Raw genomic sequence first — 18,824 nt, forward strand, 5'->3', positions numbered from 1 at the left:
ATATATGATAGAGTACATTTTGTTCCATTGAAAATTTGTATTTGCATTTTAGAACCATCTTATTAATATTTCTCTCCCTCAAATTACTGTTATGATTTAGATTGAGGTTGAAATGAATCTCTAGGTCAGTTTGGGGAGAATTAATTATGAAATATTAAATAAAAAAACATTTTACCTTAAATTTACGGAGATAGTCTGCTAGGTGCTGCATAGTTTATATAATATGTAGGCTTTTAAACAAGCTAATTGTCTTAATGTGCTATTTAAGACATTTCTTTAAATTCCACAAAGTAGAGTCTTCAAAATAAAATCTTGCTTCAAAAGTCAGAGGAAAATGATAAGATGGTTAAAAACATTCAAGTAGAATTTGTTCAAGTAGAAGAAATGGTTGGGGTGTTGTAAGTGGATTTCATTACCCACAGAGATACTTTTGGAAACAGAATCGTCATGCCTTTATTGGATTTGAGAAGCAATTCTGGATTTGACTGCATGAACCTAGCCAGGAGTTGGTGAATTTTTATTATTTCTTTCTCATCAATAGGTCTTAACTACCCTGAAATCTATATTTTATTGCTCTTTTGCTACTTTTCCTCCTTATCAGTTAGCTAATTAACCTCCTGTCCGGTCTTCATTTGACTTAATACTTAGCTGTGCTCTGTTGACTATACTACACCTTTGATTTTAAAATTGTTTTCCTTTTAATCCAGTTAGAATTTGCATACGATTAATATCATTGAGTTGTATATTTAAAATGCAAAAATGTTTATAATTGAAAATTTACCACAAAAATTTTTTTTAAGTTTTCTTTTAAAAAAATTTTTAAAAACAATTTATTAGGGGCTCATACAACTCTTATCACAGTCCATACATATACATACATCAATTGTGTAAAGCACATCTGTACATTCTTTGCCCCAATCATTTTCTTTTTTTTTCTCCTCTTTTCTTTTTTTACATTTTATTAGGGACTCATAAAACTCTTAAAGGGACTCATACAACTCTTAAAAGTTTTCATTGAGGAAAAAAGTATGTTTTTTTTTAGTATGCACTTCCTTTCCCACTATCCCATTTCCACTCATCAGTCAATAAACTTCAACTATGACCTCTTATCAAGGTAACCCTTGATATCTTGTTGTGGCCATTTTGGCCCGATTCCTACAGCTGCCATGTATTTCTTGGTTATATCAATATTCATATATATTGTAGTTATTTCTTTGGAAAACTTCGATTTTTCTGTTTATTGTTTAACAGTGTACTGGCATATAACTAATATGTCATACAATTCATAGTTCAGTCATATGAAAGGAGTTGTGCAATCATCACCGCAATCAATGTTAGGACATGTTCTTCTTGCGCTCATTGGCAGCAGCTTCTCGTTTCTGCACACCTTCCTCTGTAATACCCTGCAGGAGACCAGCGATGCGCTCCTGTTTCTAGAGCTTTGCCTATTCCGGGTGGGTCTCACGTGCAGACAAACACAGCGAAAAGTGGACAAGCAAGCAAAACAACCACAGTACCAAAGGAAAACCCCAATCAAAAAGAAAGCAGAAAAGTATTCAAAACGAGAGCAAATTTTAAATGGATCAAAAGGGGCGATTATATGATAAAGTGTTATTTTTTATTTTATTCATTTATTTTAAAAGTTTTAATATATTCTTAAATTTTTATTTTTAATAATTTTATTGGGAGCTTGTACAACTCTCATCACAATCCATACATCCATCCATTGTGCCAAGCACATTTGTACATTTGTTGCCATCATCATTCTCAAAACATTTGCTTTCTGCTTGAGCCCTTGATATCAGCTCCTCATTTTTCCCCTCCCCCCCTGATTCCTCCTCCTCATGAACCCTTGATAATTTATGAATTATTATTATTTTGTCAGATCTTACACTGTCCGACGTCTCCCTTCACCTACTTTTCTGTTGTCCATCTCCCAGGGAGGAGGTTATTTATAGATCCTTCTAATTGTTTCCCCTTTTCTACCCCACCTTCCCGGTAACGCCACTCTCAGCACTGGTCTTGAAGGGATTATCTGCCCTGGATTCCCAGTGTTTCCAGTTCCTATCTGTACCAGTGTACATGCTCTGGTCTAGCCAGATTTGTAAGGTAGAACTAGGATCATGATAGTGGGGGTGGTGGCGGGGGTGGAAGAAATGTTTAGGAACTAGAGGAAAGTTGTATGTTTCATCATTGCTACACTGCGTCCTGACTGGCTCATTTCCTCCTTGAGACCCTTCTACAGATAGGTTTTGGGTCCCCACTCTGCACTCCCCCTCATTCACAATGATTTGGCTTTTTGTTCTTTGATGCCTGATACCTGATCCCATTGACAACTCGTGATCACACAGGCTGGTGTGTTTCTTCCATGCGGGCTTTGTTCCTCTGAGCTAGATGGCTGCTCGTTTATCTTCAAGCCTTTAAGACCCCAGATGCTGTATCTTTTGAAAGCCAGGCACCATCAACTTTCTTCACCACATTTGCTTATGCACCCGCTTTGTGTTCAGTGATCGTATCTGGGAGATGAGCACACAGTGATAGATTTTTTGTTTTTTGATGCCTCATACCAGATCCCTTCAACACCTCATGATCACCCAGGCTGGTGTGCTATTTATTCTAATTACATCTGCAGTAATGTACTTTCCACTGTGCTCTGAGTTCCGTGACTCGGAATACAAGGCTATTCACATCCCTGGTCTATGGTCAAAGGGAATTCACCAGGGGTTTAATCCGCGTGTGGACCGTGCAAATGGATTTTAAGCTTCCACTGTCATCCACAGTCTTGTGCAAACTGGGTGTTCAGAATGTAAACTCTGAAACTGTACCGTCCTGTGGATTTGGATTTTATTATTTCCTTTGACAACTTTTATTATTTTTAAATATGCAATGCTTCACGAATTTGCGTGTCACCCTTGCGCAGGGACCATGCTGATCTTCTCTGTATCGTTCCAATTTTAGTATATGTGCCGCCGAAGTGAGCACCAGTTTTCTTTTTTAATTGGGGGGGGGGGGGAATGGTATTTTGGAAGAACTGACTACATAAGGTGGCAGAATTCCAAAATCAAATTACATGAGACTATACATCGCAATTTCTTTGTACAATAGGTGAGGGGGGACCTGCAGTAGAGAATAGAGGCAAAGAAGGAGGAAGGGCTATGGGAAGGGTTGGAGGCTAAACAGCATTTGTAATAGCAAATTCAGACGATAAGTCGAAAGCATATAGTTGTACATGCTTTATTTTATTTTTATTTTTTAAAAACATTTTATTACGGGTTCATACAACTCTTATCACAATCCATACATATACATACATCAATTGTATAAAGCACATCTATACATTCTTTGCCCTAATCATTTTCTTTTTTTTCCTCTTCTTTTCTTTTTTTACATTTTATTAGGGGCTCATACAACTCTTACCACAATCCATACATATACATACATCAGTTGTATAAAGCACATCCGCACATTCCCTGCCCCAATCATTCTCAAAGCTTTTGCTCTCCACGTAAGCCCTTTGTATCAGGTCCTTTTTTTCCCCTCCCTCCCCCCTCCCCGCTCCCTTGTACATGCTTTATTTATCCAGCCTTAAGATTAAGCAGCTGGAGGAGTGCTGGGGAAGAGGAAGGTGGCATTTAGAATTCTGAATTGCTTAGGGTACATTGAATTCAGAACCAACTCTTTAGTTCTTGAGGGTCATGACTGGGTTCAAGAGCTCTCAAAAGCCAAAAAGAGCATTGCTACATCCAATGGGAGAGAATGGGTGCTGTTAGAGTAAACCAGCCTTTAACAACCATGTGAGGTCTGTAAGTGCAACTGTATGGCTATAATACATAAAGATTATAATAAAGTCATAGAAGATAGGAGAGAAAAAATAAAGGAGTCAGACACATTTCATGGTAGCATGCTCACCTCAGCCCCTCTTAGTGGTCCACGTGGAGGTGGGAGAAGATAGGCAGGGGGACACAATATTTCTAACCAAGGCTGATATCCTTAGGGGGCGTGCAAGCCCCCCTGATTACAGTAACCACATACCTGTTGTAGTGCCATTGGCAATACAAGCAATGGGAAGGGGGCCATCTTGGGGTGTACATGCAATAGGAAGGGGAGGGACTAGGAGTATCAATATGACAAGATGAGTGGCTTGTAGATTCAAGATGGCAGCCTAACCTTGGTTGTCCTTGAGCTGGCGTGACTTATTCTGAGCTCTCCTTCAGGAAAGCAATCTACCATCCTTAGCAGGGAGTGAGCCCCACCTATGGTGGGACAGACAATAGCGTCTAGTTGCTCTATAGGGCTGAGTGCCCTCAGGGAGAATACCTCTAAGCAGCTGACCTCCCACCATGCCCTGGCAAGCAGCATCTTAGGTTTGGCATATATTTTGGGGGCAGGGGGCAACTTGGGGAAACCCTTCCTGTAACCCACAGGGTACAAGTAGAGTACAAAAAGGACAAAGCACCTAGTGATGACCACTCTCTGAAGTGGTCATTAAAAAGTCAAGTAGTTGCTTTGTACATATTTCAGGATTTGAACCAGTGATTTGAGGAGACAGAGAGAATGGAAAACAAAGGGGACGGTTCCAGAACAAAGAAGATACAAAAGTGTAGTAAATGAAAAGGTTTTAATGAGGCCTCACTGATTTAAAAGGAAATTAAGTGGAAACTTTCAAATCCTAATTACTTTTCATCTTACATGGTTTAAGCCTTAAAGTATAAGGAGTCTTTTAAAACTGTTAAGAAATGATGGATAGGAAAAGGAATTCTGCTAAAATCTTTAAGAATTTACATGATTATTATTCTACAAGAAAGAATTATTTGGTACAAAGTGTATTTGTGGATGTACATGAGCAGTATACATATTATCTGAATCAAGTTGTGGCAGGTACACATCTTTACAATTCTTCGTGAAGGTTAAAACTGCTCATTAAAATTCAAAATGCATACTCATCTGTAAGTTGGCCACTTGTTAAGGCTCTTATCAGCGTCGATAACTGGCATGTTTCATTGCTGCCCAGTGTTTGCCAACTTGTTCCAACAGATGTCCAGCAATGGGTGGGTTGAGTGCAGGGGAAACTCAGTGCCATGTTTCTCAATTGGAGACTCTTAAATAAGTGAAGTTACTAGCTGCTGAATAAATGTCACTCAGAAGCTGTCTCTTGACTTTTTCTTATGCAGCAGGAAACTTTCCTTCTGAATTCTCCATTTCTGTTTTCCCTCCATTCTTTTGCAGTGTCCCCATTAGCAGGTGACTCCTCAGTAGGGTCTGCCAGAATAAGAATGACGCTATTCATGATGGCTTCCATGGTGTAGATGGGGAGCCAACGTTCCTCTGGCTTTTCAAAACCAGGCTCATGAGGAATAGAAATATGTACATCACCATTTTTATCAACATTTGAGAGCCAGATTTCTGTAATGAATTTCATTTTAGGAGGCCATAGGGGATAATCTTTGGGAAGGTGAGATGAGCCATAAAAACACCACCTTCATAAAGTGTGTCAGGAGGACCAATAAAATAATTCCCATCGATAAATATCATTGTCATCTATTAAACCTGTGTGGGAAACAACCTGGAAGAGAGTGTACGAGGACAAACTTTCAACATTCATATGTTAAGGAGTCTGGGAGGCCAAGGCTTTCAGGGAGGAAACCTTCCCATTGGTGGGTTAGAGATGTGTCCCACTCACATTCTCCTAAGTAAAAGTTATTCCCCACAATGGCCCCCCATAATAATGCCAAATTCAAGGTGATGTTTGCAAACACATATAGTCATTGACTAAACCCTTGGAGGGTTGTCTGTCCCACCCTGAATAGGACTCTCCCTCCTAATAAGGACAATGGATTGTTCCCCTGAAGGAGAACCCAAAGACACCTAAATTCAAGCCAACCTAAGGTCAGATGACCAAGGTGCCATTTTGATTCTAGAACTTGCCCATCTTGTTACATTTGTGCCTTCCTGTCACATATATGTCCCTAGTGCCTCCTTAAGGTGACCAGATGTCCCGCTTTGGGCAGGAAAGTCCTGATTTTAAGCAAATTTGTCCTGCGTCCCATGGCATTTTTGGAAAGTCCCGATTTTTGGAAAGAATGCACGACAAACTAGGATATACGGTTTTCGGCTGCCATGTGGCTATTTCACCAGGATATGAGTTTTATCAATGGTGTCCCGCTGTACCAATGTGAACATCTGGCCACCTTATTACCTCAAGCTTGTCCCCCTCCTGTTTTGTGTATTGTTTATTGTACAACCCCTTCCTGTTACCTATGTGCTTACTGTGGTCTGCATGTCCAGATTATGTAAGCATGTGAGATTACATTACAAGCTCTCTACTCAGCCCTGACTCCTGAAGTCCTGACTATGAAGGTGAGCATTTAACACATGCGTTATCTGGTCTGGTGTCTCTTTTATTTACCCTTCAGTTACACCTTCAGTTACACCCATTCGGTTTAGGGAAGCTGGTCCCGCATAAACCTGCTGAAAAGCCTTCTACTGCATTTTTGTTGAGTTCTCAGAGCTGGGGATTCACAACTGTGCCCACCCAGACACCCCTTCCACCCCCAACTTCCAGCGGTGACCCCAGCTACACCTGATGCCCCTTTGATAGCTTCTTAACATGCCATCCCTTTGGCTAATTGCTTATTTTCTGTTAGAATGGGAATAAAAGGAAAGTGGGCCCAGAGTGTGGGTTTTAATTAACAGGTTTATAAAAGGTGTTTAGAATGGCAAGAGAGTCAAGGGATCAGAGTGAGGGGAAATTTGAAGACAGTAAAGAGAGACTAACTGAAAGTAAGAAAGGGAGAGCTAGAGAGAGGAAGAGACAGGGATGGATGTGCAGCCACACAAGAAGGTGAAGACAGAGTGAACAAAGGAATCCCAAATTATTATGTCTCAAAGGAGCCTGCGCTCCCCCCCATTGGCTGTGGCACCAGCAGAACAGAGGAGAGGGGGAAGGCTTCTGTGAGACGTCTGGAGAAGTCAGGGTGTCCTGTTACGCTAGGTGGGGATGGAGAATGGGTTAGAGATGCTGCCTATGACTGAGAACCACAGCGTTTCTGCCAGACCCTTTATTCCTGCGTTTTAATGCTATGGAATATGGGTGAAGGTCTCTTCTGTAATTTCTTCATACTGGACATGGACAATGAACAGCCTAAAATTGTCCTGTTTCAGCAGAGTCCGATGAGTGCATTATGGGCTGGAATCCAGCCATACACAGCTCCATGCAGGTCTGACTGGTATACTTTTTTGCAAGAAAAATTTTGAAAACAGCGAAACAAGACATATTAAAACGAGAGGTCCTACGAGTGGCAGAACCCAATGTCAGAGGATATCAGCCTCTAACAACCAAAGGGTCTGTAGGCACAATTGTACCATTATAATATATAAAGATCATAGTAATGGCATAGAAGATAGGAAGGATAAGAGAGAATAAAATAAAGGAGTCAGACACATGGTAGTGTGCTCACCTCAGGTCCTCTTGGTGGTCCACGTGGAGTTGGGAGAAGATTCACATGATGGACACAAACGGAATGGAACATTAGTCATAGAGTACAGAGAGAAATAATTTTATATTGTATTATAGAGAAAATTTAAAATGATGTTATTGAGCAGAAGTAGCAAACTTTTTTCCAAAGGCAAGAAAGTAAATATTAATACTTTTGTGGGACATACAATCTTTGTCACTACTCAACTCTGCTATTATAATGCTAAAACAGTTACAGACAATATGTAAATATATAAATGTGGCTTTGTTCTGATTTACCAAAACAAGTAGCCATTGTTTGCCAGTCCCTGTTACAGAGAAATGGGGATAAATGCCATTTAGCATCTTTCTGTTCAAATGTGTGGTTCTCCAGTCTCATCAGAGAGCTTTTTAGACATGCAGAACCTCAGACCTACTGAGACCATTGTAGACCTACTGAATTTGAATCTGAATTTTAACAAGATGTTACTAGGTGAGTAATCATCAAGGAGTTTATCATGCTAGGATAGTTAGTTACAAGATAAATGACTGATGATCTAGATAAAAGAAGGCAATCAAGGAACATAATTAGGACTTAAAGAGATCTTGATTTGCTAGATAGAATTTAGGAGATAGGAAAAATATTACATCTCTATTTTTTAATAAGCGCTAATGAAATCCACCATTTCCTTAGATTATGACTGTAAACAACAAAACACAGTAGTATTAGCAGTTCACATTATAGCTGTTGGGAAAGAGACCAGTTGTGAACAACATGGAGTGTCAGAATGGATGAGTTCTTTGAGACAGTTATACCATGAAAAGGACAACCAAGTTTGGATGACAGAAAATGCAGCTTAGAAGGAAAAAAGGCTGGGTGGGAAAATAGAGGATACAGAGCACCTAGAAAAAAGGGTAATATGAAAATAAGGGTGCTACAGCAAAGTGTGGTGAAGAAAGTAGATGGTGCTCGGCTATCGGAATAGTGTCGGTGGTCTTAAAGGCTTGTGTTCAAACAAGCAGCCATCAAGCAAGGAGTCAAGCAAGCTCACACAGACGAAGCACCTCAGCTTCTGTGATCCACAGATGGCACCTCAGCTTTTGTGATCCACAGATGGCACCTCAGCTTCTGTGATCCACAGATGGCACCTCAGCTTTTGTGATCCACAGATGGCACCTCAGCTTTTGTGATCCACAGATGGCACCTCAGCTTCTGTGATCCACAGATGGCAATCACAAAATTCGAATGTGGTGAAGAGAAAGCAGCAGAACTAAAATTACGAGCGCCTGATTTGTAGAAGGCTGTGGGGGACAGTGGGAACCCCAAATGCATCTGCGGAGTGTCTTGTCAGACTGAGCCGCTGGCAGATCTGCTCTAGCTAGCCAAGGGCAAGAGTCCCAAACAGCTTTACTATTAGGCAGAGACCATGGTAATCTTGATTATGCTGGATTGAACTAGGTACTTGGCCAGTTGACGTCCCTGTAGACATGACCTGAATTTGTACTGGGTGTAAGTATCTCTCCGTTGTTCCATGACAGAAATTGCTTCCCTGGCTTTTTGAAGATCTGTACTACAGGAGTCTTCTTCTTATGCATTATTTGTATTTTTGTCTTTACACTAATATGATCTTATCTTTACCATCTTAGTGTGATTTGCTTTTTATTGTTTTCTTTTGAGTATCCCAGATGTGAAGCACAGGAGAGGTTGCATTGCATAATCATGATTACTGATGCAAGGGAATATAGGGAATTGGGGTGGGGGAAAGGAAAAAAAGGGAGGGAAAGGGGTCTTGGGAGTAAATAAAGCAGGAGGGAGGAGGGGGCCTGCACAGCTCATTTTAAAGACAATTTAACCAGGGGTAGGGTGTGGGGTGTGTGTGGTAGTTACATAATCTGTCATCAATTTGAGACAATTAAGAATGAAGAGATGGAGTTTAGCCTGTAAATCGGGTTGCGACTTGATGATCTCATTAGGAGGTGATAAGGCGATAAGTAACTTGCTAGAGGTGGTACACACACTCACTTCCTGTGAGGCATTCCTGTTGACAAGACACATGGAGTTATGTTGATGGAGCCAGAACCCTGGAGCTGGAGAAGCCACATGGAGACCAATGCTAGCACTAAGATGCTGCCACCCAAGACTTTCCACCCACTGGCCTGTGATCTTCCTGCACTCAGTGTCATTGCATGTGTTGCATGAGTCTGAAGAGGCCTTTACAGACTGGTACTGGACATGTGAGCTAATAATGGACTAATGGGCTTGACCTGGACTGGGCTGGGATGTTTTAATGTACAATTCCTCTTTATATAAAGCTCTTTCCTGTACACATATGAGTGTCTATGAATTTGTTTCTCTAGTCTACCCAGACTAACAAAGGGTGGGATGCTCTGAGATTGGCGTGGTGGTGATTATACAATTCCCCTTGCTATGATCAAAGGATTGAACTATTCAGTGGTATGATAGGTAAATTATATATCAATAAAACTGTTGGGGGGGATGAAGGTGGGAGGCAGGAGGGAGCACTAAAATTGATGGTGAATGCACGTCTCATTTTAAGGGCTGTGGGAAGCAGAGGTCTGGGAAAAGTGTATGCAGATGAATTCTTTATTCTCATACTTTAAGAAGTCGGGCAGGCTGGGTTTCTGGGATGAAGAGAGGCCTTCACCCTTGTAAGTTAGAGATGAGTCCCACTCACATTTGCATAATTAATATTGTTCTGCACACTATCCTCTCATAATAGTGCTACCTTAAAGGTTACCTCTTCCAAACACATGGCTGATTGCTATCTGGCTGGCAACTTTCACTGTAGGAGCAGACATGTGCTACCTGTAGGATCTGGAGACAGTCATTCCCCTTTACCTATAATGTGTATGCCTATGGTACTGCCCCTTCCTGTGACGTGTGGTTACCTGCAATCACGCCCCTGAAGTGGATATAACCCTTGGTTAGCAAGAAACCGGTTCCTCGAGAATCCTGCCGGGTCCCTGCCCCACCTCACCTTGAGCCACGTTGTGTGTGGACCTGGCTGGTAAGATCATGGCCATCCACCAGGAGGTGAGCATGCTACTATGAAATGTGTCTGACTCCATTATTTCAATCTCTTTTCTATGACTTTAATATAATATTTATATATCTTAACCGTACAATTGTGCTTACTGAAACCGTGATTAGTGGTGGGGGGCTGGCATCCCTTCCAACCACATTTCACTATTAGTGTTTTGTGCACAAATTTTTCACATCCATGGTTAAGTTTGCTGTTAGTTGCCACTGAGTTGGTTTCAACTCGTAGGAACTCTATACACAACAGAAGGAGCATTGCCGTGCCCTTCTATCTCCTCCTCACAGTTGTTATGTTTGAGCCCACTGCTGCAGCCACAATGTCAATCCACCTAGTTGAGGGTCTTCTTTTTTTACTGACCCTCTTTGTTATCAACCACAATGTCCTTTTCTAGGATTGGTCCTTCCTGACAACACATCTAAAGTACGTGAGATGAAGTCTTAGCATCCTCATTTCTATGGAGCATTCTGGCTGTACTTCCTCCAAGACAAATGTGTTTGTTTCTCTAGTAGTCTTTGCTGACACCCTAATTCTTTTATGGTTTTCCTTGTTTATTGCCCTGCTTGCTTTATGGCTCAATGTGGTTTATCCCACATTTAAAAAATTATTTTCTATTATGAATTTTCTAATTTTGAAAGAGACAAGCAACATGGTAAAAATCCTTCCTTATTATTATTACCATATATACTAGAATATAAGCCGACCCGAGTATAAGCCGAGGTACCTAATTATTACCTGGGAAACCAGAAAAACTGATCGACTCTAGGGTAGGAAATGCAGGATGTGAATTAACACAGAGACCAGAGGGCAGAGATGGAGCGCAGCCACAGACACATCCTTACCAGTTCAGCTGTCGGTGTAGGTGAACCACTACGGGTGCTTCTGCGAATTGGAGCCATCCACATCATAGGACGGCTCTGATTAGTTAGAATTAGATGTGAATAAACAAACATTCAAAGACCTCAGTGTCAGTGGGGCTTTGAATGAACAGCGGAGGAATGGCAATCACCGCGAGATGTTACACCTCACTGGGGTACCACAGTTTTTGTGCTGAAAAACTCAGCATATACACGAGTATATATGGTATTTAGAATGTACTAGATAAACAAGTGGCCAACTAGCTCAGAAGCAACAAAGCCCACATGGAAGAAGGACACCAGCCTGTGTGGTCACAAGGTTCCAAATGGATCAGGTATCAGGTATCAAAGAACAAAAAATCATATCAGTGGGTGCTCACCTTCCAGATACGATCACTGAAGACAAATGTTTGCATAAGCAAATGTGGTGAAGAAAGCTGATGGTGCCCGGCTATCAAAAGATACAGCATCTGGGGTCATAAAGGCGTTAAGGTAAACAAGCAATCATCTAACTCAGAAGCAACAAAGTCCACATGGAAGAAGCACACCAACCTGTGTGATCATGAAGTGTCGACAGGATCAGGTATCGAAGAACAAAAAATCAAATCATTGGGAATGAGGGGAGTGCAGATTGGGGACCTAAGACCCATCTGTAGGCAACTGGACATCCCCTTACAGAAGGGTCACAGGGTGGAGATGAGCCAGTCAGGGTTTAGTGTAGCAACGATGAAACACAACTTTCCTCTAGTTCCTAAATGCTTCTTCCCCCACCCCACTATCATGAACCCAAATCTACCTTACAAATCCAGCTAGACCAGAGGAGGTACAGATCGGAACTGGAAGCACAGGGAATCCAGAACAGATGATCCCTTCAGGACCAGTGTTGAGAGTGGGGATACCGGGAAGGTGGGGTAGAAAAGGGGAACCGATGACAAGGATCTACATATAACTTCCTCCCTTGGGGGGTAGACAACAGAAAAGTAGGTGAAGGGAGCCATCGGACTATGTAAGATATGACGAAATAATAATTTATAAATTATCAAGGGTTCATGAGGGAGGGGCAAAATGAGCTGATACTAAGGGCTCAAGTAGAAAGCAAATGCTTTGAGAATGATGATGGCAACAAGTGTACAAATGTGCTTGACACAATGGATGTATGTATGGATTGTGGTAAGAGTTGTACTAGCACCCAATAAAATGATTTTTAAAATGATTTTAAAATGAATTTATTAACTCATTGAATCTTCACAGCAAACCAATACATAATTATATATTCTGGTACATAAGAAATAAAACAGTATTTATGTAAGCAAAATTGAAAAAAAATATTGGGCAGGATAAACAAATGTTTGATAACAATAGTTACCTTTCTGGTATGAGAATGAGATTAGGACTGTTGATGAAAAAGAACAACACAGCTTGTAATAAGAATATATAGATAATTTCAGGTTTCAAAAATGTTTTAAAAGAAAACAAAAGCAAGCAAACATTCAAAAATAAATTTTGATTGTCTTCATCAGCTACTTTTATAATCACAAAACATGGGAGCTAAAAATGTTCATCAACATGAACATCATGAATGAATATAATATCTATATTTACTGAGATGGAAAATATGATATATTATAGCATATAAAAGGCACAGCATACCTACCATGATTACAATTCCATAAACCAAATCTGATAGGATTTTCTCAAAAAAATTCAAATTACTAAACTGTACTTGGTATCATTCCAAGTATCTCGGCATTTTAGTGTTTTCTGTTCTTTACTTATTAGTATACATTTATAAAATGAAATAAAAGCATTAACACTGATTTAAAAAACAAAATTATAATTCTACAAAGAATTTAGAAATATAAGTGGGGTTCAAAAAGTTCATGGAAAAATCAAATGAAGTAAGATTTTTCCCACAAACCATTTGAAGTCTCTTGTACTAAAGGCAACAAAATCTAAACAGCATATAGGTACAAGTACAACAAATACATATATCAGGAGGGAAGATAACTCTGAAACACAAACATAAATAATATAACATAACAGCAAGAAGGTAAATAAAACAACCGAGAAGGATGGCATTGAGTAAATTAGAAAGGATATGAGTTTCAGGGAAGAGGACAAATGTTAATTGAGGCCTTGATTTATGTTGTAGAGTGAAATAACTTCTGCATTAAAAACATAAAATACAAATTTTGAGACTAAAAATATTTGGAGAATGTAACACTTAAACATGATTTTTAAAAATTTAAACGATTAAGAAGGTGGAAAGAGCTTTACGTTTTATTCTCCATCAGTATGAATTCCCTGATGACGAATGAGGTCTGAGCCACTACTAAATATCTTCCCACATTCTGTACAGTTAAAGGGTTTTTCACCGTTATGTGTTCGCTGATGCCGAGTAAGGTTCGAACATTTATTAAAGGACTTTCCGCACTCATTACATTCATATGGTTTTTCGTCTGTATGAATTCTCTGATGCTGAAAAAGTTGTGAATTCTGAGTAAAAGCCTTCCCACACTGAAAACACTCAAAGGGTTTCTCGCCAGCATGGATTCGCTGATGTTGGTGAAGTTGTGAACTCTGGGTAAAAGCCTTCCCACATTCCGTACAATTATAGGGTTTCTCCCCGGTGTGGATTCTCTGATGATTAGTGAGTGCTGAGCCACTACTGAAGGCTTTACCACACTCCTTGCATTCATATGGTTTCTCCCCAGTGTGGATTCTCTGATGCTGAACAAGCTTTGAACTTTGCGTGAAGGCTTTGCCACATTCCTTACACACATAGGGTTTCTCACCTGTATGAATTCGCACATGTTGAAAGAGCTGTGAGCTCTTAGTAAATGCTTTCCTACAAACTTTACATTCATAGGGTTTTTCACCAGTGTGAATTCTCTGGTGGTCAATAAGATTTGAGCAGTAACTAAAGGCTTTCCCACATTCCTTACACTCATAGGGTTTATTCCCAGTGTGAATCCTCTGATGTTGCGAAAGGTAGGAGTTGCAACTGAAGGTCTTTCCACATTCCTTACATTCAAAGGGCTTTTCACCCGTATGGATCCTTTGATGTCGAGTAACATGTGAGCCACAGCTGAAAAATTTCCCACATTCCTTACATTCATAAGATTTTTCACCAATATGAATTCTCTGATGTTGCATAAATTGTGAGTTTTGGCTAAAGGCCTTTCCACATTTTTTACATTCATAGGGTCTCTCTTCATTATTAACTATTTGATGTAGATTAAGAAACGTGTGTTGAGAAAATATGGGCATGTATTCAGGACTGAAATATCCCAGATTTCTTCCCAAGTGCACTCTATAGTCCAAGATATCTCTAAAATTGGAGTATTCCAGGCCCTGCTTCGTAAGTCCAAGTACATCCCTCTGACATGATTCTATTTCATACACTTCCTTCTTTAGAGATAATAACTTGGTTTCACACATTGATTCCAGATCTGAAAGAAAATGAAATGTTAAAGATTCTTTTTCTTCTTTTGCTATAGTTCAACTTTTATAACATAAATGGAGAATTTAAGTGAATGTAATATCTAGTATTCAATGGCACGCAGTTAAAATGTACCTATATAACCCCAAAAGTGGACAAAAACTTTACAGAAATTAAAGAAATATAATGCAGGAAGTAGAGGAAGGAAACAATATTACTACAGTTGCAGTGGGTTCGGGTAAAAGAGGACCATTACAATGTCCAGTTAGAATGATGTGAAGCATTTACTGTATACCAGGCTAGCCCAGACTGCAGGGATGGGGATGTTCAAAGGAACTAACCACCAGCATGCAGTGCCTGTCTTCCCTGGCCAAACCTTTTTTATATTATTCAGGGAGGGCAGAATGCAAAAAGCAGAAGAAAAAGCAAGTTAAAATACATATATTACCAAGTGGTATTGGCAGAAGCAAAACAAAAGTATAGGTAAAGGTTCAGGTGCCTTGTTTTATGTCCCTATTTCTGGATTTCGTCTCCAGCTGTCCTAGCGGGGATGGGAAATGAACACTCCAGGTGACTGGGAGAAAGACTTATAATGGCTCTTGGTAAAGAGAGAGGGGTAGTTTAAACAAGAATTGTCTAAGGACACTTACAAAGCTTCATTCCATTGTGATGTTAAAACAGATGCCCTCAAGAGGACGCTCAGAGGGAGGTGGGGTTAGCAAGATGCCCTTGCTTAAGGGAAAGTGTTTTTGTCAGTTTGGCTTAAATGTGTTGATATGAGCTTGTCTACTTCACAGTGATTGTCAAATATGATGTGGATCAGAATCATCTGTAAAGCTTTATGAATGTGCAATACTTAAGACTACTTTCCATATTGAACGATAATTTTAACTCACTGCCATAGGTTCGATTCTGGCTCAAAGTGACCCTATAGGCCAGGATAGAACTGCCCCTGTGGATTTCTAAGACCAACTCTGTACAGTAGAAACCCTTGTCTTTCTCCTGAGGAGCAGCTGGTGGTTTCAAATTCCTTGTGGTTGGCAGTCCAACATGTAACCACTATGCCACCATTCAGGGCTCCTGAATGATGAATAGTCAAAATTAAATTACTTGTAAGCATGCATGTATTTGTGGGTGAGTGTGTGTGTCATTGTATTATATGGAGCATAAAACATGGAAAAATTTCCCTTCCACTAAAGTTCTCCGAAGAGGGATAAATGCACACAGGGGAAGATTCTTGGGCTCTGTAATAAAGGATGTAATGACTAAAAATGAAGAAGGTAACACAGGATTAACTACAAGGGCAAAGGGCCTGATGTGAATCTAACGTTTTGAACTAATTTCATGTGAGTGGTTATTGAGACTCTCCCATAACCAGAATATGGGATTTGGTAAAAAGATTTTGTGGAAGAATTCTATGATGCTTATCTTGGAAGAGGAAGAGAGATTGCTCATTTACAACACCAGTGATAGAGAGGGGAGGTAGTTAAAGAATTTTAGTGGAAACAAAGTAAGATAGTACACCACACTGCCATGAAAAGATGCCAGAACAGATTGATAGGAGCTGAGCCCTATCTTTGAAAGTAATTGGTTTATGTCCGTAGGCAATTATTTCATTAGTTTTATCCTTCATTTAGAGCTCTGGTGGCAGAGTGGATTACTGCAAGGTCAGCAGTTTAAAACCACGATCCTCAGAGAAAGATGAGGCTTTCTAATCCCATAAAGAGGTACAGTGTTGGAAACCCAAAGGGGCAGTTCTTCATGGTCAGGTTCCTAAGAGTCAGAATTAACTTGATAGTAGCGAGTTTGTTTTTTTTGGTCTGGATCTTTCATTTGTAAAAGGGAGATAATCCTTAATTTGCTATTACACTGGGAGGATAAATATGGAGAATGTATGTTTGTGACTATCTTATGGAAGAGCTGATCCAAAACGGGGATATTAGGTATGCCCTCTAAGCCATCAAAGTGGAGCCTACTAGAACATCTCAAGGCAGACAGGGGAATTCATTTGAGGAGAATTATGTTTCTCCTAGCCTCTATTGGATAGATCTGCAACTTTCATCTAGTTAAGTTGTTTAATAATCCTCCACTGCCAAAGTCTTCTCTAAAAACAGAATCACCTTTTATCTAGCCTACTGATGAAGCCTAACCCAATCTCCCAAATTAAATTATCATACCATTTAATCTAGTCAGGGATCAAAAGAACATTTGGTTCAACTGGTTTCCTGATCAAAACCCCAAATCCTCATGATCACCAGCGATGGCTAAATGATATGATTCCTTCCTCTCCGACCTTGTATGATAATCAATTGTCACTTGCTCACAAAGCCCAGCAACACTGCTTTCTTCAGTTCTTCAAAAACCCAAGTTCTCCCTTCTTATCAGAACCTTTAAGAATTTCTTCTGCTTAGACTTGTCTTCATTAAAAAAAGAATGGTCTTCATTAATCATATATTAAATAAGAAGATCTACTAGTAAGCTTAATAACACTAGAGCAATTCCATAGTACTTATGAGCATGAATGCTATTCTAATAAGTATGTAAGAGTAATATGATGTAAAATATTTGTGATTTATGTTATTATAAAAGTCACAGGAACTGCTCATACTACTATGGTTTGTTTGTCAAATATATACTAAAAGAAGAAATACTAATTTTTCATTGGAGGTCACTAAAAATTAAGATATCTTCTTTTCTAGTCACTCAAGTTCATTGACCTCCCTCCAATTCTACCAAAAGAAATCCAAATCATCTAATGGCTTTACATTTTACTCAGAATAAAATTCATAATCCACACCAAGGCCCACAAAACCCCAAGAATGGACAGGCAATACTCCAACCTATCCCTGAAATACAGAGATTTACTCATACTTAAATAAGGGTGTGAAATGCTGGGAGGAAGAATATAAGTCAGAGTCTGTTTAATTTCAGGGGGGTTATTGACTCGGATACCAGCACTCTCAAACTTTTTACTAATTTGGACACCAACCATTCCTCCCACAGCAGGGTCTGGCAATCTGTTGCCATGGTCACACAGAACTTACAGTGACGTGCCTGGAATAAAGGATACTACAGGGGATAGCTTGTCTCCGGCTCAACATGCTACACTCTCAGGATTGGGAAGAATGGGGCAGATTCTCCATTCTTCGGTGTCAGGCCAGTTCTCTCAGTTCCTTTGGGTTATGGGTGGTCTCCTCTCAGCCTCTGAGGATAGGTCTCCTCTTGGTCCTCTGAGGACAAGCTTCTCTTGGATCCTTCAGGGCAGGCTCTCCTGTCTGTCACTGGGCTCCTTCCAAACAAGTCTCTGCCAGTTCTGCTACTGGGTCCTTTCAAAGCCCATCCATCGTTACCTTCAGAGTTACAGACCCTGACCTGTTTTAGCTCTTTTAGAGGTTCCTTGCCTTCTTTTTCTGTTTCCTCTCTTCCTATTTCTGTTTCTGAAATCTCCGTGGAGTTGACTGCCTATACACATAAATTACTGGTCAATTACAAGGCATAGCCTTCCTGCCACCGCTGTGATTTGACTAATTCTTAGTAGACCTCTTAGTAGGTCACACTCTTCATTTAAAGAGTACACTATACACCAGTCACAGGGCAGGCTGCAGCCCAGAACCAGACAAAAATACCAGAGTTGTTTAATGCTTAACCAGGAAATGTAATAACCCCCTGGGACACGAGTGGGAAATCTCTCGAGGGTTTTCTTAAAGAAGCAAGCCAAAAGGTCACATGAAGGAACTCAGTTTATCAGAGAGGCTGTAGTAGGTAAGATGTTATGTCAACTTGAATTTATATGAAAGTCTAGGGTGGACTCTTAATTTATCAATCAGGTTACAGTCTGATGATGCCTCCTGGGGTGTGCGGCTTTTTCTGAAGAGACACAGTGAGAACTTCTCCTTCCTCTCTTGCTCTTGACCTTCATCCTTGCTGGGACTCTGTAGCTGCCTCCCGAGGTAGGCCCATGTGGGCAGTTGACCCTGGGAGCCAACCTCCAGCTGCCTCTGGCCTCCCAGGTT

At 40.2% G+C, this 18,824-nt stretch overlaps 1 protein-coding gene and 1 non-coding gene across 2 annotated transcripts in view; both read right to left on the bottom strand.

Moving 5' to 3' along the window:
- LOC142431672 (uncharacterized) overlaps window positions 1-18,824 on the bottom strand; it is a 107,856-nt gene that overhangs the window by 29,226 nt on the left and 59,806 nt on the right. Inside the window, exon 6 of the mRNA XM_075536685.1 lies at window positions 13,655-14,393. Within this exon, the coding sequence (XP_075392800.1) occupies window positions 13,655-14,393 (739 nt within the window). The remainder of the gene's footprint in view (window positions 1-13,654; window positions 14,394-18,824) is intronic.
- On the bottom strand, window positions 2,876-2,982 carry LOC142432837 (U6 spliceosomal RNA). The gene has a single exon (XR_012780941.1). It is a non-coding gene; the product is annotated as a U6 spliceosomal RNA (small nuclear RNA).

Source organism: Tenrec ecaudatus, chromosome 18 (genome assembly GCF_050624435.1).
Source record: "Tenrec ecaudatus isolate mTenEca1 chromosome 18, mTenEca1.hap1, whole genome shotgun sequence".
In the NCBI taxonomy this organism is placed as follows: domain Eukaryota; kingdom Metazoa; phylum Chordata; class Mammalia; order Afrosoricida; family Tenrecidae; genus Tenrec; species Tenrec ecaudatus.